At 38.8% G+C, this 25,420-nt stretch overlaps 1 protein-coding gene across 3 annotated transcripts in view; it reads left to right on the forward strand.

Moving 5' to 3' along the window:
- The window catches only part of b4galt2 (UDP-Gal:betaGlcNAc beta 1,4- galactosyltransferase, polypeptide 2), a 125,056-nt gene that overhangs the window by 86,074 nt on the left and 13,562 nt on the right, over positions 1-25,420 (forward strand). For 2 of the 3 annotated variants that reach the window (XM_062023695.1, XM_062023697.1), the window contains exons 5-7: positions 8,338-8,525; positions 13,218-13,340; positions 21,861-21,965. In XM_062023695.1, coding sequence (XP_061879679.1) covers positions 8,338-8,525; positions 13,218-13,340; positions 21,861-21,965 — 416 coding nt within the window. Of the gene's footprint in view, positions 1-8,337; positions 8,526-13,217; positions 13,341-21,860; positions 21,970-25,420 lie in introns of those variants that run through there. The other variant, XM_062023698.1, reaches the window with a different exon arrangement.

Consider the following 25,420-nt stretch of genomic DNA (forward strand, 5'->3'; position numbering starts at 1 on the left):
GTCAACATGTTCCAGGGAGTTTTTCCCTCTTGTAGCACATTTCAAATGTTGAGTGACTTCAGGGAAGACAGTCTTCAGACATGCCTAAATTAAGATCTCCCGCAATAACCTGAGCCTTTATATCTTTGTTTACGCTGTGCTAACGTTAGCATCAGGGGGATATAGTATATACTGCCGTAATGAGCTTGTACGGTTGTTTCCGTAGCCTAGAGAATCTCGCTTCTGCCTTCTCTCCCTCCGTCGCCTCCGCTGTTTGCCAAGGCCGACAACAATCCAGGGAGAGCTCGGTGGTCCCGCTATTTCCTCTGGAATATTATTACTCCAATGGAAATGCTGGGTGACGTCTCCACTGAACCGTGGTCCACCGTTAATGAGCTCTTGTCGGCTGTAAATGTTATTAGCCCGGCAAGTCTCCAACGTACATGCCACAAGACACACAAAAAACCACAAAACTAAACAAAGTACCAGAGAGCCAAAAGCTGCTGCACACACGTGTGACGCCATCTTGGAATCAGGGGCTGAAAGATCTTCTGTCTCCACACCTTGAAGACAGAATTTGTCTCAACCGAAACTGCTGCACAACTGTCCTCCAGATCTGGAGCCCCACTTAAGCAAGTTGACGATTTTAGGTACCTCGGTTCCTGGATCATGGATTCCGGTAATGACTTCCGTACCAGGAAAGTCCAAGCCTGGAAAGGCTGTAATAAAATGGACAGCATATGGCACTCCAACCTGCCCAATTCACTCAAGCTAGACCTCTTCAAGTCTACCATCGAACCCAACCTCATGTACGGCTCCGAGACTTGGACCCTCAATGCGTGCCTTCACAAACCCCTTGACGGTTGCTATACCAACCTGCTTCGAAGGGTTCAAGGCTTGTCGTGGCAGTCCCATCCCACCTTGGACCAAATATACGGCAACTTACCTTGAGCAAGCCCCCGTCTGAGCCAACGTCGCACACAGTTTGCTGGTCAAAGCTTCCGTGCCAAGACGGAGCTGATATCACAGCTCCTCCTTTGGAAACAATCTACCAGGTGTCGCCTCACCTACCCCGAAGTAATCGCACGGGACACTGGGATCCTTGTTTTAGAGCTGGGCTCTGCTGGTGGAGGGTTGTGCAAGGTCTCTCGGCTACGAGACGATTTGATGCCACACTGATTTGATGCCACACTGATTTGATGCCACACTGATTTGATGCCACACTGATTTGATGCCACACTGATTTGATGCCACACTGATTTGATGCCACACTGATTTGATGCCACACTGATTCCGCTGTGTGTTAACTGCTCACCACGGCCTGTCATCATGTCCATTAAAAAAAAAAGAACCGGTATTTTTCAAAGGCAGTATAGTACCTTTTAATTCATTAACACCGCGATACGTTACTAATGCTGATACAACTTTAGTCTGACTGCTGGAATTCATAATGAATTGAATCATTGCCATCATCATGAGGGCTTTCGTGACCAGAAGGATTCGCTAATCAGTCGCTAGCCATTAAGAAGAATTTCCTAATTAGCAAGTTGGCTGGAAAAGAAAGCGACGTGCCAGTGAGAGTTCTCAAAGTTTTGGCAAGTCAGTAATATTCAAATATGCTGCATCTCAAATCGCCGCTAATTAAAATGACATCACAGAGGTTATTATCTTGCTTGGATCTACGTGTTTATTTGTACACAAAACCCATCATTCTTTGCAGGGCCTTCCAGACGTGTCCAATACATGAGCAGTGGACACGCTTCAGGAGAGCATTCCTCAACTAAGACAAATTCATGAAGAACCCAAATCACCCACACTTTTTTATATATATATATATATATATATATATATATATATATATATATATATATATATATATATATATATATATATATATATATATATATATATATATGTATATAGGGCAGCACGGTGGGAGAGGGTTTAGTGCGTCTGCCTCACAATACGAAGGTCCTGAGTAGTCGTGAGTTCAATCCCGGCCTCTGGATCTTTCCGTGTGGAGTTTGCATGTTCTCCCCGTGACTGCGTGGGTTCTCTCCGGGTACTCCGGCTTCCTCCCACCTCCAAAAACATGCACCTGGGGATAGGCTGACTGGCAACACTAAATTGGCCCTAGTGTGTGAATGTGAGTGTGAATGTTGTCTATCTATGTTGGCCCTGCGATGAGGTGGCGACTTGTCCAAGGTTTACCCCGCCTTCCGCCCGATTGTAGCTGAGATAGGCTCCAGCGCCCCCCGCGACCCCGAAGGGAATAAGCGGTAGAAAATGGATGGATGGATATATGTATATATATATATATATATACATATATATATATATATATATATATATATATATATATATATATATATATATATATATATATATATATATATATATATATATATATACAGTACCGTTCAAAAGTTTGGGGTCACCCAAACAATTTAGTGTTCGAGCCTTCACTTCTAAGAAGAAGAATAGACTGTGGAGTTTCAGATGAAAGTTCTCTTTTTCTGGCCATTTTGAGCGTTTAATTGAGCCCACAAATGTGATGCTCCAGAAAGTCAATCTGCTCAAAGGAAGGTCAGTTTTGTAGCTTCTGTAACGAGCTAAAGTGTTTTCAGATGTGTGAACATGATTGCACGAGGGTTTTCTAATCATCAATTAGCCTTCTGAGCCAATGAGCAAACACATTGTACCATTAGAACACTGGAGTGATAGTTGCTGGAAATGGGCCTCTATACACCTATGTAGATATTGCACCAAAAAGCAGACATTTGCAGCTAGAATAGTCATTTACCACATTAGCAATGTATAGAGTGTATTTCTTTCAAGTTAAGACTAGTTTAAAGTTATCTTCATTGAAAAGTACAGTGCTTTTCCTGCAAAAATAACCACATTTACATGTGACCCCAAACTTTTGAACGCTAGTGTATATATATATATATACTGTATATATAGATGAAAAAAAAGTTTAATATTGCCATCATGGCCTCTTGTATGCTGTCCACATACTGTTTGGAGCACTTTTACTAATACTAACACCCACATTTAATGAAATAAAGGTGTTGTATAACCTCAGAGTAATCCCCTAATACTCTACAAATGTTTCCCACTTCGGGCAGGGAAAGTCTTAGCGTCCAAACTGAAACTTGGCCTAAGCAAAATGATCTGTTGCACTTTTAAAACAAGTCCTTGCTAATTCAATTCAATTAGGTGATTTTCATCCATTTGGTGTTTTCACACAGCTCTCCTGCTGTCACACACACACACACACACACACACACACACACACACACACACACACACACACACACACACACACACACACACACACACACACACACACACACACACACGGGGACACACACACACACACACGGACACACACACACACACACACACACACACACACACACACACACACACACACACACACACACACACACACACACACACGGACACACACACACACACACACACACACACACACACACACACACACACACACACACGGACACACAAAAAGTGAGGCTAGTGCAATATCTCAAAGTGACGGTAAGATTGGTGAAGGCTTCCACCATTAAGGCGTGAGGCAGATGGTGTCCCATATTGGTCGTGATGGGAAACGAGGAAGGATGAGTCATACCCAACTACATTGTGTGTGTGTATGTGTGTGTGTGTGTGTGTGTGTGTGTGTGTGTGTGTGTGTGTGTGTGTGTGTGTGTGTGTGTGTGTGTGTGTGTGTGTGTGTGTGTGTGTGTGTTATCTGACATAGAGAGGAGATGGTAAACATGAGGCAGGAGGAAAGAAAGTAAGAAGTTAAAGAAGAGTAATTGTCATGTGACTTTCCATCACTAGCTATGAAACTATGAAATAAATCATTTCTCCTTATTTGGTCATATTTATTTGGCACAAGTCAAGCTCATGACGCAGTAATTTCAATGATGTGTCCGATAATGGCTTTTTTGCCGATATCCGATATTCCGATATTGTCCAACTCTTAATTACCGATTACGATATCAACATATATACAGTGGTGGAATGAACACATTATTATGCCTAATTTTGTTGTGATGGATGCATTAAACAATGTAACAAGCTTTTACAAAATAAATCAACTCCAGTAATGGCAAAAAGTGCCAACATGGCACTGCCATATTTATTATTGAAGTCACAAAGTGCATTATTTCTTTTAACATGCCTCAAAACAGCAGCTTGGAATTTGGGACATGCTCTCCCTGAGAGAGCATGAGGAGGTTGAGGTGGTATATTGTAGCGTCCCGGAAGAGTTAGTGCTGCAAGGGATTCTGGATATATGTTGTGTTGTGTTTATGTTGTGTTACGGTGCGGATGTTCTCCCGGAATGTGTTTGTCATTCTTGTTTGGTGTGGGTTCACAGTGCGGCGCATATTTGTAACAGTGTTAAACTTGTTTATACGTCCACCCTCAGTGTGACCTGTATGGCTGTTGATCAAGTATGCCTTGCATCACTTGTGTGTGTGAAAAGCCGTAGATATTCTGTGACTGAGCCGGCACGCAAAGGCAGTGCCTTTAAGGTTTATTGGCGCTCTGTACTTCTCCCTACGGCCGTGTACACAGCGGCCTTTGAAAAAGGCATACATTTTACCATTTGAAACGCATACGGATAATTTCCAATATTACATTTTAAAGTATTTATCGGTTGATAATATCGTCAGTCCGATATTGTCGGACATCTCTAATGTGGACACGTTTGTTCCTGGATACTTTCTAATGAATATGCTTCTGCCTTGGAGACTTGATGTGTAACTAATATGTAACTATCCTTCTGTTCATTTATTTCATGCTTGTTATTATTGACACATTTTAGGAAGCTGAGAGAGACAAATGCTGTTGTTCCTGCTTTCAAGGCAGTAGAAATGAATCTGTTAAATAATATTTAGTTGATCACATTATTGAGCGGGACACTTTCTTTAGTAGAAAAAAACCAAAACATGTTTTTCAGGTCATTTTATCATACATATATATATTTTATTTCCTAGTGTATTGACCTCAAAGCTGAATTACTCCAGCAGATCTAAAGTTCTCCTAGAAGATAGTTGCTGTTCTACAGTGTTGTGTTATGAAGGGATGGCACACATAAAAAGATTATTTTGTCACAATGTAAATTCAAATGTGAAATGATTTGTTGCTGTGTGTAAGAGAGCAGCCATTGTGGCTTTTGTTTACGTTGCTAGTCATTTTTAATTCAACAATTATTTTTATGCTGTCAACATAAAGAATGTATTGAAGGTAGGGATGTCCGATAATATCGGTCTGCCGATATTATCGGCCGATAAATGCGTTAAAATGTAATATCGGAAATTATCGGTATCGTTTTTTTTTATTATCAGTATCGTTTTTTGTTGTTGTTTTTTTTGTTTTTTTGTTTTTTATTAAATCCACATAAAAAACACAAGATACACTTACAATTAGTGCACCAAGCCAAAAAACCTCCCTCCCCCATTTACACTCATTCACACAAAAGGGTTGTTTCTTTCTGTTATCAATATTCTGCTTCCTACATTATATATCAATATATATCAATACAGTCTGCAAGGGATACAGTCCGTAAGCACACATGATTGTGCGTGCTGCTGCTCCACTAATAGTACTAACCTTTAACACTTCATTTTACTCATTTTCATTCATTACTAGTTTCTATGTAATTGTTTTTATATTGTTGTACTTTCTTTTTTATTCAAGAAAATGTTTTTAATGTATTTATCTTATTTTATTTGATTCTTTTTTTAAAAAAGTACCTTATCTTCACCATACCTGGTTGTCCAAATTAGGCATAATAATGTGTTAATTCCACGACTTCATATATCGGTTGATATCGGTATCGGTAATTAAAGAGTTGGACAATATCGGCATATCGGATATCGGCAAAAAGCCATTATCGGACATCCCTAATTGAAGGACACCATCTTGTTATTGTGGTGTTTCTGCCTTCTTCCTGTCTGCTATTTGTGCCTTTTAAGTGTCACTGTCAGCTCCCTAAGTCCAGTATGTATTTTATGTTGATGTTCTGTGTATGCTTTTTTCTATGTTTCTTTTTCTGCAAGAGTCTGCTGTTTCTTTGTGATTGACACATGGCTCCCGCCCTCCCCACAGGGCGCCGCTAACCTTTCCCATCATGTCTTTTTCATCATCATAACTCGCCACCTTTCTGTCCTTCCTCTTTATTCCTTCCCACCAGGCTTTAGACTTCCTGTGTGTGATTCATGCTGGGATGCCAGCCAACACCTTATGACGGGCAGGTCAACTCTGCCAAATACAAATAGAATAATCAAACACAAACATTTAGCCCGCCTACCGCCCCAATGCAGCTGAGATAGGCTCCAGCACCAGAATAATGTAAGCTCACTACACCGCTATGTTTGAGCACTTTCATGACTGTAAAACATCATCTATGCAACATTTTGAGCAAAGAACCAGCATCACATGTTGTGTAGACCACAAGGAAGTCTTTTACATCTGTGGCCATGTTTACCTTTTGTACAAACTACAAAAGCAGTGAAGTTGTCAGGTTGTGTAAATGGTAAATAAAAAGAGAATACAACAAATCCTTTTCAACTTATATTCAATTGAATAGACTGCAAAGACAAGATATTTCATGTTCACACTGACAAACTTCATTTTATTTTTTGCAAATCATGAAGTTAGAATGTAATGACAGCAACACATTGCAAAAAAGGCATTTTTACCAGTGTGTTACATGGCCTTTCCTTTTAACAACACTCAGTAAAGGTTTGGGAAGTGAGGAGACACATTTTTGAAGTGGAATTCTTTCCCATTCTTGCTTGATGTACAGCTTAAGTTGTTCAACAGTCTCCCTTCTCAGATTTTAGACGCCACACATTTTCTATGTCTGGACTACAGGCAGGCCAGTCTAGTACCTGCACTCTTTTACTATGAAGCCACGTTGATGTAACACGTGGCTTGGCATTGTCTTGCTGAAATAAGCAGGGGCGTCCATGGTAACGTTGCTTGGATGGCAACATATGTTGCTCCAAAAGCTGTATGTACCTTTCAGCATTAATGGTGCCTTCACAGATGTGTAAGTTACCCATGTCTTGGCCACTAATACACCCCCATACCATCACACATGCTGCCTTTTACACTTTCACCCTAGAACAATCCGGATGGTTCTTTTCCTCTTTGGTCCGGAGGACACCACGTCCACAGTTTCCAAAAACAATTTGAAATGTGGACTTGTCAGACCACAGAACACTTTTCCACTTTTCCACTTTGTATCAGTCCATCTTAGATGAGTTTAGGCCCAGCGAAGCCGGCGGTGTTTCTGGGTGTTGTTGATAAATGGCTGTGGCTTTGCATAGTAGAGTTTTAACTTGCACTTACAGATGTAGCGACCAACTGTAGTTACTGACAGTGGTTTTCTGAAGTGTTCCTGAGCCCATGTGGTGATATCCTTTACACACTGATGTCACTTTTTGATGCAGTACCGCCTGAGGGATCCAAGGTCTATAATATCATGGCTTACGTGCAGTGATTTCTCCAGATTCTCTGAACCCTTTGATGATATTACGGAGCGTAGATGGTGAAATCCCTAAATTCCTTGCAATAGCTGCTTGAGAAATGTTGTTCTTCAACAATCTGCTCAGGCATTTGTTGACAAAGTGGTGACCCTCGCCCCGTCCTTGTTTGTGAATGACTGAGCATTTCATGGAAGCTGCTTTTATAGCCAATCATGGCACCCACCTGTTCCCAATTAGCCTGTTCACCTGTGGGATGTTCCAAATAAGTGTTTGATGAGCATTCCTCAACTTTCTCACTCTTTTTTGCCACTTGTGCCAGCTTTTTTTAAACATGTTGCAGCCATCAAATTCCAAATGAGCTAATATTTGCAAAAACTACCAAAGTTTGTCAGTGTGAACATGAAATATCTTGTCTTTGCAGTCTATTCAGTTTAATATAAGTTGAAAAGGATTTGTTGTATTCTCTTTTTATTTAGCATTTACACAACGTGACAACTTCACTGCTTTTGTAGTTTGTATTTTATTGCAGTGGTGTAGGCTGTTTTTCATGAAATATAATATTAACATGTATAACTATAATAATTATTATATTATTATTTATATATGCACTCATATTTGTATTATATGTCACTGCTTACCACATCTGGACCTACAAAGGTTTGATGGTGTTTCAGAAGCCAAACAAAAATGAAGAATATCAACCGCACATTTTTGGGAAAGGTCGGGACTCCCCTGTGATGATAATAACAATATTTACTTATATTAATATTGGAATAGGAAAGCAGAAATGATTGCAAGGTGCTCAACAGTTGATGTTTGTGTGTTTCATTAGTTGGGCGAGGACACGTTCAACCGCGCCAAGCTGCTAAATGTTGGCTACACGGAGGCCTTGAAGGACGGCGACTATAACTGCTTCATCTTCAGCGACGTGGATTTGATCCCCATGGACGACCGGAACCTTTACCACTGCTACGAGCAGCCCAGACACTTCGCCATCGCCATGGACAAGTTTGGCTTCAGGTGAGGCGCTAAAGAATATGCTTTGTGTTACCTTGCTTTATTATATTTGGACTCTTTTCATTGTAAAATGTTACTTTTTGTGGTTGTTGTTCATATTTAGCATTGTTGACTATTACTGTGCCATTATTGTTTATTATTGTGGGAGACCAGGCTTTGTGCTCCGCCGCTCCCAGTCTGTGGAACGCTCTCCCTGACCACCTGAGGGCACCACAGACTGTGGATGCTTTTAAAAAAGGCTTAAAAACCCTTACTTTTTTTTAAAAAAACTTTTTTTTAGATATATGCATACTAGTTTTAGCTATTTTGCTGTTCTAGTTTTTATTTTATTTTATTTTTTAATATATATTTTTATTTTATTTTCTTTTTTTAAATACACTGTAGCACTTTGAGGTTGTTTACTCAATGTAAAGTGCTTTTTACAAATAAAATCTATTATATATGTGGGCTATGTACCGAGGATGTCGTTGTGGCTTGTACAGCCCTTTGAGACACTTGTGATTTAGGGCTATATAAATAAACATTGATTGATTGATTGATTGATTATTATTATTATTTATTATTGTTTACACACGTCTGTCTCAATGTGTTGGCATTTGAAGCTAATGCTAATGCTAATGCTAATGCTGCGTGTAGTGAGAGCTGCTCACTAGCAAATATTTACAAGAGCAGGATTCTTTGCACTGTGCATTTAAAGGGATTAGAAGAGATGCAGCTGTTGAAATAATAGGAATGGTATTTTATTTTTTGTAGAAAATACCAAAATTATCTGAATGTAAATAACTAATAAATAACTTGACTTTCGTTTTTCAAGATTGCGTTATGATTTAGTTGATATTTACCTTGGGCCAGGGACAATATTTAAGTCTTTGCACTCTCAGGGATCACAAACACTTTTGTGGCAATTTGCGTTCTTTTCTCCTTTGCACAACATCATAACATTTAAGTGGAAAAGTAGTGTGGATGTTTTATTTGTCTTACTTGTTTGTGACTCATATTGCTTTGTGGAGGCCAACTTAGTCTTATCTCGCAACTGACTGCTGATTGGTCAGCTGCTGCGTGCTGTCAATCATGTGCAAAGTGAACCAGTTATTATCTGTCCACGTTATTTGCACAAAATTAAATAACTTACCGTATTTTCCGGACTATAAGGCACACTTAAAATCCTTTTTTTTTCTCAAAACTCGACAGTGCGCCTTATAATTACAGAATAATTCTGGTTTTGCTTCCCGATCTCGAATCAATTTTATTTGGTACATTATGTAATGACAAGTGTGACCAGTAGATGGCAGTCAAACATAAGAGATACGTGTAGACTGCAATGTGATGGCAATATGACTCAAGTAAACAACACCAACATTTTATATGTTCCATTGACAATATAGAACATTACATTAAAAATCTATCAAAATGTTTGAGTAGGACTTTGGTAAGCTATGAAGCCACACCGCTTGATGGATTGTACTGTGCTTCAACATAGGAGTATTATTATGCTGTGTGTATAAGGTAAGACATATTATCTGGCGTTTTGTTTCACAATATTATGCAAAACTAACTTTTCTTACCCTCTGGTACCTGCTGATCTGTATTTGGGATCTGTATAAGTCCTGAAAAATTGCGCCTTTGTAGTCTGTGACGATACCGTAGTCGATAAGCTTCTTCTTTTTCTCTATCTTCTTGTTATGTGACATTCATGTTGCCATTTCTAATATAAAGTAGTGTAAAGTTCTTACTTATATCTGTCAATAAACTCACCATGAAAGCACTAAAACATACCGGTGTAGTGCCTTTACATTATCCACCCAAGGAACTTTAGTTATTAGAGAGTTCCGGTGGGACGGTTTTTCACGGGACACATTTCGGGCGTTGTTGTTGCACTAGTGAGCCACGGATGAGGAGATGCTGCTCCGTTATTGATTGAAGTAAAGTGTGAATGTCATTAAAATAGTTAGCGCCATCTTTTGACACTTCTTCCACTCCCGTCCTTTGCACGCTACACCGCTACAACAAAGATGACGCTGTCCAAGTGGAGGCACGTAGATAAGACCTGAAGAGACTGTCAGAAAGTGAGTTGAAGATGATGTGTAAAACATCATCTATGCAACATTTTGAGCAAAGAAGCACCATTATATGTTATGTAGACCAGTGGTCCCCAACCACCGGTCCGCGGACCGATTGGTACCGGGCCGCACAAGAAATTTAAAAAAAAAAAAAAAAAATATTTTTTTTTTTTTTTTTTTAATGAAATCAACATAAAAAACACAATATATACATTATATATCAAAATAGATCAATACAGTCTGCAGGGATACAGTCCGTAAGCACACATGATTGTATTTATTTATGTAAAAAAATAAATAAAATAAAAAATGTTTTATTTTTATTTTTTTTAAATACCCCCCCCACCGGTCCGTGGGACAAATTTTCAAGCGTTGACCGGTCCGCAGCTACAAAAAGGTTGGGGACCACTGATGTAGACCACAAGGAAGTCTTTTACATTTAGAAAAAAATCATAATAATATGACTCCTTTAATGCGCCTTATAATGCGGTGTATGTTATGTATGAAAAACATGGCACATTTTAACTTTGGCCCTGGGAGCCAAAAAGTGTAGGCATTCCTGGTATAAAGGGACATTGATCAGCCTCAATGGCCGATTTCCGCCTGGCGTGAGTCTTTGACTTGTCGCCATTCCAACGCGTTACATTCATTTTTAATTTTAAAGGGGTTATATTATTATGATTTTTTTTTTTCTACATTTAAAAGACTTCCTTGTGATCTACATAACATGTAATGGTGGTTCTTTGCATAGATGATGTTTTACAGACCTACAATGGCAGACTCCCGCAAAGCTCTTTGGGTACCGTATTTTCCGCACCATAAGCCGCACCTAAAAAACACAATTTTTCTCAAAAGCTGACAGTACGGCTAATAACCCGGTGCGCCTTATATATGGATTAATATTAATATTTATTTTCATAAAGTTTAGGTCTCGCAACTACGGTAAACAGCCGCCATCTTTTTTCCCCATAGAAGAGGAAGCGCTTCTTCTTCTACTGTAAGCAACCGCCAAGGTGAGCACCCGCCCCCGTAGAAGAAGAAGCGCGCGGATATTACGTTTCATTTCATTTGTGTCAAGACTTGGTCTGTGGCGTGGTTTGTTCTCCCGTGGTGCAAAGGAATTGGACCAAACGTGGCGTGCAGGTGAGGACATGTTTAATATATTAACTCAAAAAGGCTCAAAAGGGGATAAACAAAAGGCGCGCACAATGGCGGAAGTACAAAACTAGACTATGAAAACAAAACACTAGCACAAAGGCAAAAAACTATGAACAATAACAAAACTTACTTGACATGACAAGAGGGGCAAAAGGAAGAGCAGCATGGATCATGAGGGTGAACAGAGTGACTGCCTGGCAACAATGGCCTTAAATACTGCTGACATGATTAGTGAAAACGTGAGACAGGTGCGTGACATGAGGATGTGAAACAGGTGCGTGACAAGACAGGTGAAAACTAATGGGTGACCATGGAAACCAAACCAAACAAGGAAGTGCAACCAGGAACTAAAAAAAGAGCCCAAAACCCAAGCAAAACAAAAACATTATTAACACAGACATGACAATTTGTGTGTTTCTGTAAAGACCACAAAATGTCTCCTACTAAGAGACACGCGTACAAGGTTCCACTGACTTTTGATATTCATGTGAACCGCACTGTGGATACAACGGGAACACGTACGGTGAATATCCGTTAGCTTGCCATGCTAACGGCCAGAAACTTCCACCCACGGTGATATTCAAAAGGAAGACCTTGCCAAAAGAGAACTTTCCAGCCGGCGTCATCATAAAAGCTAACTGGAAGGGATGGATGGATGAAGAAAAGATGAGCGAAGACACCGGGTGACTTTTTTCACGCAGCTCCGTCCCTGTTGATCCACGACTGCATGCGCGTCCACATCACAGATGGTGTCAAAAACAAGTGAAGCACGCCAAAGAAGAAGAAGAATTCGAGGGATTTGTGGATGAGGAATAACTTCAGAAAGTGAGCTTTAAATGTTTATTTTGTGTGTTGTGTGACATTAACGTTCGAGCAACGTTGAGTTATTGATGTTGCTATTGCTCTGCACTATTTTGAGTCTTACTATTTTTGTGATTGCACATTTGCACATTACATTTTGGGAGTGAACAGAGTTGTTAGAACGCTGGTTTCTAATATATTATTAAAGTTTGACTGACCTAGCTGACTGTTTTTTTGACATTCCCTTTAGCGTAGCGTAGGTGCGGCTAATAACACGGGGCGGCTAATAGGTCAACAAAGTTTTGAAATATGCCGTTCATTGAAGGTGCGGCTTACAACACGGGGCGGCTTATGGTGCAGAAAATACGGTAAATCTCGACCATATATGGAGGTATCCTCTGAGAAGGTAAATTGGGAATATTCCAAACAGTTAGTTTGGAGGAAGTATGAAGGAAGGCAAGATTGTTTCATACATATCTCCACCATGCCTCCATGGTATGATTGAACATTTCTGGGACTCATGCAGAATCCAAATAAGCAAAAATCCGGTACCAATAGGTAAGAAGAGTCGGTTTTGCACAATAGGTCCCTTTTCAACGTCACAGGGGACAATAACTGCTTTTTGAAGAAGTGCAGGACACATGAGCCCCCATAACAGTGTTGTCTTCTATTGCAGGCTGCCCTACGCCAGCTACTTCGGGGGAGTGTCGGGCCTCAGTAGAAAACAGTTTCTGAAGATCAATGGCTTCCCCAATGAGTACTGGGGCTGGGGAGGGGAGGATGATGACATCTACAACAGGTAAGCCGACTAAAACACTGCCTGATTACAACCTTTTTTTCATTTTGGTCTCAAGTTGACTGATGGAGACTTTTATTAGTAGGTTGCAGTAGTTGATTGATGAAAGTAGAAGACGGTTCACCACTTCGAGGATCTTTAGTGGAATTTATCATCTTGTCAGATGGATTATATTTACTAATATATTCCTTGTCTGAATAAAATAAATATTTGGTCAACTCATGCATGTAGTGTTCAAAAAAGAGAACATTATGGACATGATTTAGTAAGATCCAAGTACCATGGGCTAAACAGCGTGTGCAATGATAAAATAGCATGTACCGTATTTCCCGGACCATAGGGCGCACCGGATTATAAGGCGCACTGCCCATGAATGCTCTATTTCGATCTTTTTTCATATATAAGGCACACCAGATTATAAGGCGCATTAAAGGAGTCACATTTGTATTTTTTTTTTCTAAAAGTAAAAGACTTCCTTGTGGTCTACAGAACATGTAATGCTGCTTCAAAATGTTGCATGGATGATGTTTTACACATCATCTTCAACTCACTTTCTGACAGTCTCTTCAGGATGCACCCTTTTGTGGGCGCTCTTATCTACGTGCCTCCACTTGGACAGCGTCATCTTTGTTGTAGCGGTGTAGCGTGCAAGGACGGGAGTAGAAGAAGTGTCAAAAGATGGCGCTAACTGTTTTAATGACATTCACACTTTACTTCAATCAATAACGGAGCAGCATCTCCTCATCCGTGGCTCACTAGTGCAACAACAACGCCCGAAATGTGTCCCGTGACCGGAACTCTATAATAAGTAAAGTTCCTTGGGTGAATAATGTCAAGTCACTACACCGGTATGTTTTAGTGCTTTCATGGTGAGTTTACTGACAGATATAAGTAAGAACTTTACACTACTTTATATTAGAAATGACAACATGAATGTCACATAACAAGAAGATAGAGAAAAAGAAGAAGCTTATCCACTACGGGTCGACACGGACTACAAAGGTGGATGCGCGCAATTTTTCAGGATTAATGCAGATCCCAAATACAGATCAGCAGGTACCAGAAGGTAAGAAAAGTTGCTTTTGCATAATATAGTGAAACAAAACAGCAGATAATATGTCTTACCTTATACACACAGCATAATAATACTCCTATGTTGAAGCACAGTACAATCCATCAAGTGGTGTGGCTTCATAGCTTACCAAAGTCCTACTAAAACATTTTGATCGATTTTTGAGCGCCGTGTGTAATGTTCTATATTTTCAATGGAACATATAAAATGTTGGTGTTGTTTACTTGAGTCATATTGCCATCATAGTGCAGTCTACACATATCTCTTATGTTTGACTGCCATCTACTGGTCACACTTATCATTACACCATGTACCAAATAAAATTGCTTCGAAGTCGGTAAGCAACACCAGAATTTTTCCGTATATTTGGCGCACCGGGTTATAAGGCGCATTGTCAAGTTTTGAGGGGAAAAAACGATTTTAAGTGCGCCTTACAGTCCAGAAAATACGGTACTCTTAGTGGACGTGTTGCGTGTGATCTACTAAGACTGTGTAACAATTGAAAAGCAACCCACTTTTTAGAGCGCTGTAGTTGCGTTCAAGGGAGCGGCTGCCACTAACTGCGAGTGGGTGGGCGCTCCACAGTCCATACCAAAGAAAATGCATATTGCAAGAAGTTACTCATAGGAGACATGTTAATATTATATCTCCTTCGTTCCATTTCCATGCAGCTGATGCGGTCATACATTATATTGTTCATCCTCCTCTGCACTGCAAACCCTCGAACTCTTGCAGTCTGCTTTTGATGTTGTTCAGTGCCAGCTGACCCAACTTAGGCCACAGTGCTAAATGCAGACACATCCAAGGTGATGTTATTCTCAAATGGCAAACGGCTGCCATTGAACGTCCCTAAAATATCGACTACTAATGGGGTGGAGCTTGAGTTGGTCACAACATATAAGTACTTAGGAATTATTATTGATGAGAGATTGTCTTTTAAAGCTCACATAGAAAAGCTTGTCTCTAAGCTTAAAATCACATTTGCTTTCTTTTTTAGAAATAAATCTTGTTTTTCCCTAAAAGTTAGGAAATATCTGATCTCATCCACCTTTATTCCTTTAATTGATTATGGAGACTTGCTTTTTATGAATGCACCTACTACTTACTTGCAGAAACTAGACACTGTATATGACCGTGCCTTACCTTTTATTACTGCTTGTCCACCACTGCACTTTGTATGCAAACTGTCCATCTTTAACTACCTAAAGACTTTCTCCATGGATAGTTTTTATATATAAATGTCTTCTTGGACTTGTGCCCACCTATCTGTGCTCCTTAGTGTGTAGACTCCAGTCATTACAGGATGTCCTCCACATGTTGCTTCCTAGAGCCAACACAGAACTTGGTAAACAAGCCTTCAGTTCTGCTGCTCCCTGGTCATGGACTGACATCCAGAAAGATCTAAGGCTACCAGAATTGATCACTTTGTGAGACTTTAAGTCCATTTTAAAAGATGGAGAAGCCAGTTCTCTTGGGCAATGTACTTGCTTTTAAATTGAATTATTACTTCATCGTTTGAAATTACTTTTGAGCTGTTGTGGTATGACTGCTGTTGTACTGTCTGGTGGTAATTACTTTGTTTGTGCCGCCCTCTTTGCCAGGTCGCTCTTGAAAAAGAGATTTTAATCTCAACGAGTCTTTACCTCAGGGGTGTCCAAACTTTTGTCACTGAGGGCCGCACACAGAAAAATTAAAGCATGTGGGGGCCATTTAGATATTTTTCATTTTCAAACCATAACAAAATATATGGATTTTTATTTTTTTTATTTTACCTTTAGGGGTCCCGGGTACCATAAAGGGTCTCAGTCATTAAAATGTTAAAAATAAGTTAAATTATTTATTGTTTTTAAATTATTTAACACTTACAGTAAATCTCTATAATAACTTCAAGTTGATATAAAGTAATACAAAATTAAAAAAATAAGGTTTTATGGCTTTTCTGTCAAAAAAAACCTTTGTTTTTTATAGTAAAACTGAAATATGCAGTATTTAGTAATTAGAGCCCTAAAATATCAATAATGCAGGACACCATTGATTTTAATTCTTTAATATTTTTGAGTAATCACAGTGAAAAGATAAATAAAATACCACTAAATATATTTGGGATCCAAAAGGTGCCCCACTCATAAAGTGATGCATTTTTATTAGGTTTTTCTTTTACTTTCAACACTTAAGTTACGAGATCAACTTCAGATATATCTGTCCATTTTACGTTTGAACTATTATTTTGTTTGTTTTATGCGCTTTTGTCAAAGAAAACTTTGATGTTTTTATATGGCAACTACACAATATATGCAATATTTACCACATAAAACATTTTAAAGTGAAATATTTGAAGTAATTGGAGCCTTGAAAATAATTCATTATAACATGGATTTTTTTGTAATTATTATTTTTTTTGAGCAATGGCAAAAAAAGAAAAAGAAAGAAAGACAAAAGAAAAAAAAACAGCCTGTATGGCAGCTTTTGTGTCAACGTTGCAACTTTTTCTCGTTAGATTTCACCTCATTCCACTTTTTTTAATGTTCTTTTTTATTTTTGCAATAGCATATCCAGAATGTGTGGCGGCCGGTAAACAATTAGCTGCGGGCCGCAAATGGCCCCCGGGCCGCACTTTGGACACCCCTGTTTTACCTGGTTAAATAAAGGAAATCCTGGGGGTGGGATGAAATAAATGATCTTCTTCCCACTCCCTTTCAGGCAGAACTGGACAATCATGCATTACATACTATACATTACCTTTTGCACTATATTCATTTATATTATTATGTGTTGTCAACTTTGTACTTTTTTATGTCATTGCCTGAAATAAATAAATAAATGAAAAAATAAATATATAAATGAAATGTATATTAAACATCATTTAAAAAAACAAAATGCCAGCAGACACAAAAACACAGTTTGTTTTAATCACTCTCATAAGTCACCCAAGAACTATACAATTATAAAATGATATTGCTGAATAGACGATATGTCTAATATTTTTTTATTTATGACAGTCCAGAAATGTTGCCACACAGACATAGAAGAGAGGATTATCTGTCCATCTTTGTCTTTGCTGCCTCTTTTCTCACAGTCCTGTTTGTAACTGTCACACTTCTCAGGCGTGCTAAATAAAGATGCAAAATAGTGCTATTGAACTGTGATCAGTGTTGATAGATCACACTGCGTGTGCTGAATAATTGTATTTGCATCTTCTTCTCCCAGTTCTGATGGACAGCATGTATTCTGCATATTTATGAAGACAGACACGCAAAAAGGATTGCGTTCCTCACTTTTCCACGACACGCAAAACCTTGAGTAGATCTGCCATTGTGACTTTACAGTGTATGAATAGACAAATGTGTTCACATTATGTGTGTATGCAAATAGACAAACATGATTTTACAGTGTGTGTGTGTGTACATTTGTATGATTGTGGGTTGACAGAGCATTTACTTATTTATTTATTCGCATAATATAAACCAGGGGTCACCAACGCGGTGCCCGCGGGCACCAGGTAGCCCGTAAGGACCAGATGAGTAGCCCGCTGGCCTGTTCTAAAAATAGCTCAAATAGCAGCACTTACCAGTGAGCTGCCTCTATTTTTTAAATTGTATTTATTTACTAGCAAGCTGGTCTCGCTTTGCTCGACATTTTTAATTCTAAGAGAGACAAAACTCAAATAGAATTTGAAAATCCAAGAAAATATTTTAAAGACTTGGTCTTCACTTGTTTCAATAAATTCATTAATTTGTTTTACTTTGCTTCTTATAACTTTCAGAAAGACAATTTTAGACAAAAAATACAACCTTAAAAATGATTTTAATGATGATTTTTAAGCACATATACCTTTTTACCTTTTAAATTCCTTCCTCTTCTTTCCTGACAATTTAAATCAATGTTCAAGTAAATTTATTGTTTTTATTGTAAAGAATAATAAATACATTTTAATTTAATTCTTCATTTTAGCTTCTGTTTTTTCGACGAAGAATATTTGTGAAATATTTCTTCAAACTTATTATGATTAAAATTCAAAAAAAATATTCCGGCGAATCTAGAAAATCTGTAGAATCAAATTTAAATCTTATTTGAAAGTCTTTTGAATTTCTTTTAAAATGTTTGTTCTGGAAAATCTAGAAGAAATAATGATTTGTCTTTGTTAGAAATATAGCTTGGTCCAATTTGTTATATATTCTAACAAAGTGTAGATTGGATTTTAACCTATTTAAAACATGTCATCAAAATTGTAAAATTAATCTTAATCAGGAAAAATGACTAATGATGTTCCATACATTTTTTTTTTTTTTTTTTCAAAAAGATTCGAATTAGCTAGTTTTTCTATTCTTTTTTTCGGTTGAATTTTGAATTTTAAAGAGTCGATATTGAAGATAAACTATGTTTCAAAATTTAATTGTCATTTTTTTCATGTTTTTTCCTCTTTTAAACCGTTCAATTAAGTGTAAATATCATTAATTATTAATAATAACATAGAGTTAAAGGTAAATTGAGCAAATTGGCTATTTCTGGCAATTTATTTAAGTGTGTATCAAACTGGTAGCCCTTCGCATTAATCACTACCCAAGAAGTAGCTCTTGCTTTCAAAAAGGTTGCTGACCCCTGATATAAACAGTACAAAAGGTAACGTTGCAAAGAAAAAACAACATGGAGACAAGAAATGAGTAGTGAGAAATATGTAATAAGAAATAAGAAATAGGTGCAGGTAAGAAAAGAAACCCAAAAAGGCTTATGCAAGGTTCTCACCTAAAGCAGTAAATTAACAAACACAATTAAACATAGTATATAGAAAAAATAAGATAACAAGTCGTCTACATTGTGTGGATTGAGTCTAGGTGTGTGTGTGTGTGTGTGTGTGTGTGTGTGTGTGTGTGTGTGTGTGTGTGTGTGTGTGTGTGTGTGTGTGTGTGTGGTGTGTGAGGAAGTATACATTATAAGGTAGGACCAGATGAACACAGAACAGCATGAGTGTGTATGTGAATGGAAAGGCAAGTTAGCATAATGTGTGAATATGTGCAAGTATTTACACTTCATGGTAATATTGTGCTTTTAAGGGGGGAAGTTGTTTCAGTGTCAGCGAGTTTTCATTTGTGGAAACAACTTGTCACAGCTGACAGCTCCTCCTCATCATCATCATCATCATCATCGTTGTGTTGTATCCATGTCAAAGTGACACAAAAGCAAACAAAGCAGGATGTGCCGGCTGTGTCCTTGTCATGTTCTGCAGAGTAAACCATGTCGTCTGCATTGCGTGACATAAAACATCATAAATATAAGACCAAGCTGCATGTGTGTGAAGGTTACATGTCACATTATAAGCTCACACTCTTTAAAAGCCTTCCAAGGAGTGCTCAGAAGGACGGCCTTCAAAGCTCATTTTGGACGAGAACTTCGTTCTCTAAAATCTTGTTCTGGATTTATTTTTTTCAAATGTGAGTCTGTTTTATCTTCACTACGTTTTCATCAAGCATAAATGATCTCAACATTGGCTGCATGGATTGACTGAGAATATGAGTTTGTGTTATTATTTTGCTGAGCAGCCTTTTGTATTGTGCAGGTGTGCCTAATGAAGTGTCCCCCAACCCTGCAGGATATTGTTAAAGGCCTACAAGAATTGACATTTTTTTATTTAAACGGGGATAGCAGATCTATTCTATGTGTCATACTTGATCATTTCGCGATATTGCCATATTTTTGCTGAAAGGATTTAGTATAGAACAACGACGATAAAGATCGCAACTTTTGGTATCTGATAAAAAAAAGGCTTGCCCCTACCGGAAGTAGCGTGACGTAGTCAGTTGAACATATACGCAAAGTTCCCTATTGTTTACAATGATGGCCGCATGAAGTGAGAGAGATTCGGACCGAGAAAGCGACAATTTCCCCATTAATTTGAGCGAGGATGAAAGATTTGTGGATGAGTAAAGTGCAAGTGAAGGACTAGTGGGGTGTTGAATCTATTCAGATAGGGAAGATGCTGTGAGAGCCGGGGGTGACCTGATATTCAGCTGGGAATGACTACAACAGTAAATAAACACAAGACATATATATACTCTATTAGCCACAACACAACCAGGCTTATATTTAATATGCCACAAATTAATCCCGCATAAAAACACCTGCGTGTTTGTTATGCTAGCTCCTAGCTCCTCTGCTAGCTCCTAGCTCCATAGAACACGCCAATACAATTCAAACACCAGGGGAGGGCACATGTGACACAGGAACATGCTTTATCAGTATCATGCAGTATCATGCAGTATCATGCAGTATCATACAGTATCATGCTTCAAACCTCGCTTTAAAAAGCTGTGCACAACAAACATTGTGTAGAAATATGGGAAACAACTACAAATGTGCACTTCATTCACTAACTGTGTTACCAAAAAGATCAATTACAATAATTAATTAATTAAATAAGCTCTGCTTCTTCCTACTCCTTTTCAGACGTGCTGTAATGAAAGAAGTGGAAATATGTGATGCCTTACATTGTATCTTATGCATGTTCCACTCAAACTGAAACTGAAACTGAACTGAACTGAACTGAACTGAACTATTGTGACTATCAGAACAAGCACAATACTGCAAAGAGAAGATGCAACTTTCAATATTTAGCACGTGCAGTGTTATTTATCAATACTGAACTGTTCTGCGGCCGCTTTTTTGCGTCTTTTATTTAGACATCCAAGCTGGAAAGTTGCGTTGAAATGTCTGTGAGAAAGGAGTCGATGGCGATGCAGCTCCGTCCTACAATTCATCCTGTATGGACGCTCAAAAAGACAAATATTAGACATGTCGTCTATTCAGCAAATTCATTTTCTACTGTTGGCTGCTGAATGACTTAAGGGGCTTTTTAAAACTCATTCAATTGATGCGTTTTGGTGTCTGCTGGTGGGTTTTTTTTTAATGTTGTTTGTTTTTTTCCACCTTAATTAATATAGTAAATATATTATTTGAAAAAAACTTCTGGCAATATGCATTTTCTTGTGGTTGGATCATTCCTGACACATGAATGTGCTGTGGCGTTGCGGTGGTTCACCGCCTCCCAGCGGAGCGCACCGTCACCTGGCTAAAAATAGTTCCTGTCGTCTAGGCTGCGATTCTATATTGAAGAAAAGGTGTTACGGATTATAGATTTGTGCGACATTGCAAAACCTCACAGGAGGAGCATGATAACATTCATGTGGAGGGAAATGATTGTTTGCATGCATACATAGTGAGTGTGTGAGTGTGTGTGTGTGTGTGTGTGTGTGTGTGTGTGTGTGTGTGTGTGTGTGTGTGTGTGTGTGTGCGTGTGTGTCCATGTCCAGGCTGCTGTAATGGTCCTACAACGTATTTGATTGTATTCTCCTTGCGTCTCTCCTCTTTAACGGCGTGAATGAAAGCAAAGTAAACACAAGCAATGCTGCATATTTCTTGTGACGTCGCGTAATGTTGTGTTGTGTTGTGTTGTGCAGGATCACTCTGAACGGGATGAAAGTTTCCAGACCGGACGTTCGCATCGGCCGCTACAGAATGATTAAACACGAGCGGGACAAACACAACGAGCCCAACCCTCAAAGGTAACCCTCACTAAGTCCTGTCTTAGGTCTGTGCTCGGCTGAGGTAATCTATATTGCAACAATGTCAGGTTCAAACACTGATGACATCTATTAATCAGACAAGAAGCAAGGAATCGAGCAGAGACAGAGTTCAATTTAGCTCATGAGGAGAACGCATGGAGCTGCACACTTAGTCACAGTCTCGCCCTACGCTCTAAGGTTCAGCTCCTGCGTCCCTCTATTTATTCAGGAGTTCCACAGTCAACAACACTAAAGCCGCCTCTAAAAGGAGTGGTCTCATATATTATGCAAAGCAGGTCCAGGACGCACAGTACGTGACGGAATGTGCTGGGGGCCTTGTGATTTTGCCTTGTCCCCGCTTCGTCTGCGTGTTGTCATCTTATCTTCGTTGAGGTCCTTGAAGTCCTTGGATGTTAGCGGGCTAAAACAAAGATAACACCTGTGGCTGAGGCCACCCCTCAGACAAGAAGTTTTGTCCTTGCATAGATTAGAAAAGTCTAACATGAGCACAATAGCTAATAACTAAAGTAGTGGACTTTAAGCATACTAAAGTTAGTGTGATAATATATACATCATTATTAGGGATGTCCGATAATGGCTTTTTGCCGATATCCGATATTCCGATATTGTCCAACTCTTCAATTACCGATACCGATATCAACCGATACCGATATCAACCGATATATGCAGTCGTGGAATTAACACATTATTAAGCCTAATTTGGACAACCAGGTATGGTGAAGATAAGTACTTTTTTTTTTTTAAATAATAAAATAAGATAAATAAATTAAAAACATTTTCTTGAATAATAAAGAAAGTAAAACAATATAAAAACAGTTACATAGAAACTAGTAATGAATGAAAATGAGTCAAATGAAGTGTTAAAGGTTAGTACTATTAGTGGAGCAGCAGCACGCACAATCATGTGTGCTTACGGACTGTATCCCTTGCAGACTGTATTGATATATATTGATATATAATGTAGGAAGCAGAATATTAATAACAGAAAGAAACAACCCTTTAGGGAGGTTTTTTGGCCTGGTGCACTAATTGTAAGTGTATCTTGTGTTTTTTATGTTGATTTAATAAAAAAAATAAAAATAAAAAAACCCCCAAAAAAACGATACAGATAGTAAAAAAACCGATACCGATAATTTTCGATATTACATTTTAACGCATTTAAAATATTATCGGACATCTCTAATCATTATTCTAACAAACAATGTGCCATAAATCCTGACCCACACCTTCATATTAGAGAAACATTTTGCATTTTGTAGCATAGTTATGCATTTTGTTATATTGCTGCTTTTGAACGTCATTGTTAGTGTCGGATAAGCAGGACACATTTGAAAGTGGCACACATTCAGAGTCTCACTTCAACACCCCGCAGACGTCACAAATATGCATCATTTAGTCCGTCCCATATTCACTCCCATAGCACTTTATAATATTCATGATACTATCTAAAGGTTATATCATCCACCACGCACAGCCAAGGTTTCTAGAAAGCCTCAAACTTCTGCAAAATACCATCATGAACATAACTTTGATCATAATCACCAACATAAAAGATGTCAATCTTAACAGTGGAGCAACGTTCAGAGAAGAGAAGGACTGTTTTTGTGCAAGTGGCAGCGAGTTGACATCCCAGTCTTGCCACGCTGAATGATTGATGTGGTCACACATTGATAGGACAGGCGGAATAAAGAATACACTTACATATTGCAAAATGTCAGGAGTCACTTCTTTGCCTTTTCATGTGCACACCAGAAGGTACTGGAATCTTTCATATCTGTTTACATTAAAGGCCTACTGAAAGCCACTACTAGCGACCACGCAGTCTGATAGTTTATATATCAATGATGAAATCTTAACATTGCAACACATGCCAATACGGCCGGGTTAACTTATAAAGTGACATTTTACATTTCCCGCCACACTTCCGCATGAAAAAGCCTTCGAGGGATGACGTATGCGCGTGACGTAGCCCGGGGAACAGAGGTATGCCTTCTCCATTGAATACAATACAAAAAAGCTCTGTTTTCATTTCATAATTCCACAGTATTTTGGACATCTGTGTTGGTGAATGTTTTGCAATTTGTTTAATGAACAATGAAGACTGCAAAGAAGAACGTTGTAGGTGGGATCGGTGTATTAGCGGCTGGCTGTAGCAACACAAGGACCACTTACTCGGATAGCAGACGCCTAGCCGATGCTAGCAGACTCACCGCACGGATGATCTGGTGAAGTCCTTCGTCGCGCCGTCAATCGCTGGAACGCAGGTGAGCACGGGTGTTGCTGAGCAAAGCAGATGAGGGCTGGCTGGCGTAGGTGGAGCGCTAATGTTTTTATCATAGCTGTGTGAGCTCCGGTTGCTAAGTTAGCCTTAGCGTCGTTAGCAACAGCATTGTTAAGCTTTGCCAGGCTGAGATCTATTAACCGTGTAGTTACATGTACATGGTTTAATAGTATTGTTGATCTTCTGTCTATCCTTCCAGTCAGGGATTTATTTATTTTGTTTCTATCTGCATTTGAGACAGATGCTATCACGTTAGCTCATGCTAAAGATGCTAAAGAGCTTCGTCGATGTATTGTCGTGGAGATAAAAGTCACTGTAATGTCCATTTGGCGTTCTCGACTCTCATTTTCAAGAGGATATAGTATCCCAGGTGGTTTAAAATACAAATCCGTGATCCACAATAGAAAAAGGAGAGAGTGTGGAATCCAATGAGCCAGCTTGTACCTAAGTTACGGTCAGAGCGAAAAAAAATATGTATTTCACTGCATTCTAGTCCGTCACTCTAACGTTCCTCATCCACAAATCTTTCATCCTCGCTCAAATTAATGGGGTAATCATCACTTTCACGGTCCGAATAGCTCTAGCTGCGTTGAAAACAATAGGAAAATATGAGGGAGTGAACAACTGACTACGTCACGCTACTTCCGGTAGGGGCAAGGTTTTTTTTTATCAGAGACCAAAAGTTGCGAACTTTATCGACGTTGTTCTATACTAAATCCTTTCAGCAAAAATATGGCAATATCGCAAAATGATCAAGTATGACACATAGAATGGATCTGCTATCCCCGTTTAAATTTTAAAAAATTAATTTCAGTAGGCCTTTAACGCTGGCAAAAATAAGTAGTTAACTCATGTGATTCATCACCAAAAATGATCCCATTAAACATGTTCAAATGTCATCAAAAAATCACCGAAAATGAAATGAAACATGTTCAAATGTCATGATCTGTGGTCTGGATCATGTTTTTGTTATTTTCGGTTAGTTTTAAGACTCCATAGTTCCTGTTTTTGTGCACCCTTGTTTGTTTTAGTTTCCATGGCGACTTATGATTTTCACCTGCCTCTTGCGTTGGGGACACACCTGTCTCTAATCAAGAGACTATTATTTAAGCCTGTCTTTGCTCTTTTCATGCCACAGTAAGTCTTATTTGTT

This window comes from Entelurus aequoreus, linkage group LG16, assembly GCF_033978785.1.
Source record: "Entelurus aequoreus isolate RoL-2023_Sb linkage group LG16, RoL_Eaeq_v1.1, whole genome shotgun sequence".
Classification (NCBI taxonomy): domain Eukaryota; kingdom Metazoa; phylum Chordata; class Actinopteri; order Syngnathiformes; family Syngnathidae; genus Entelurus; species Entelurus aequoreus.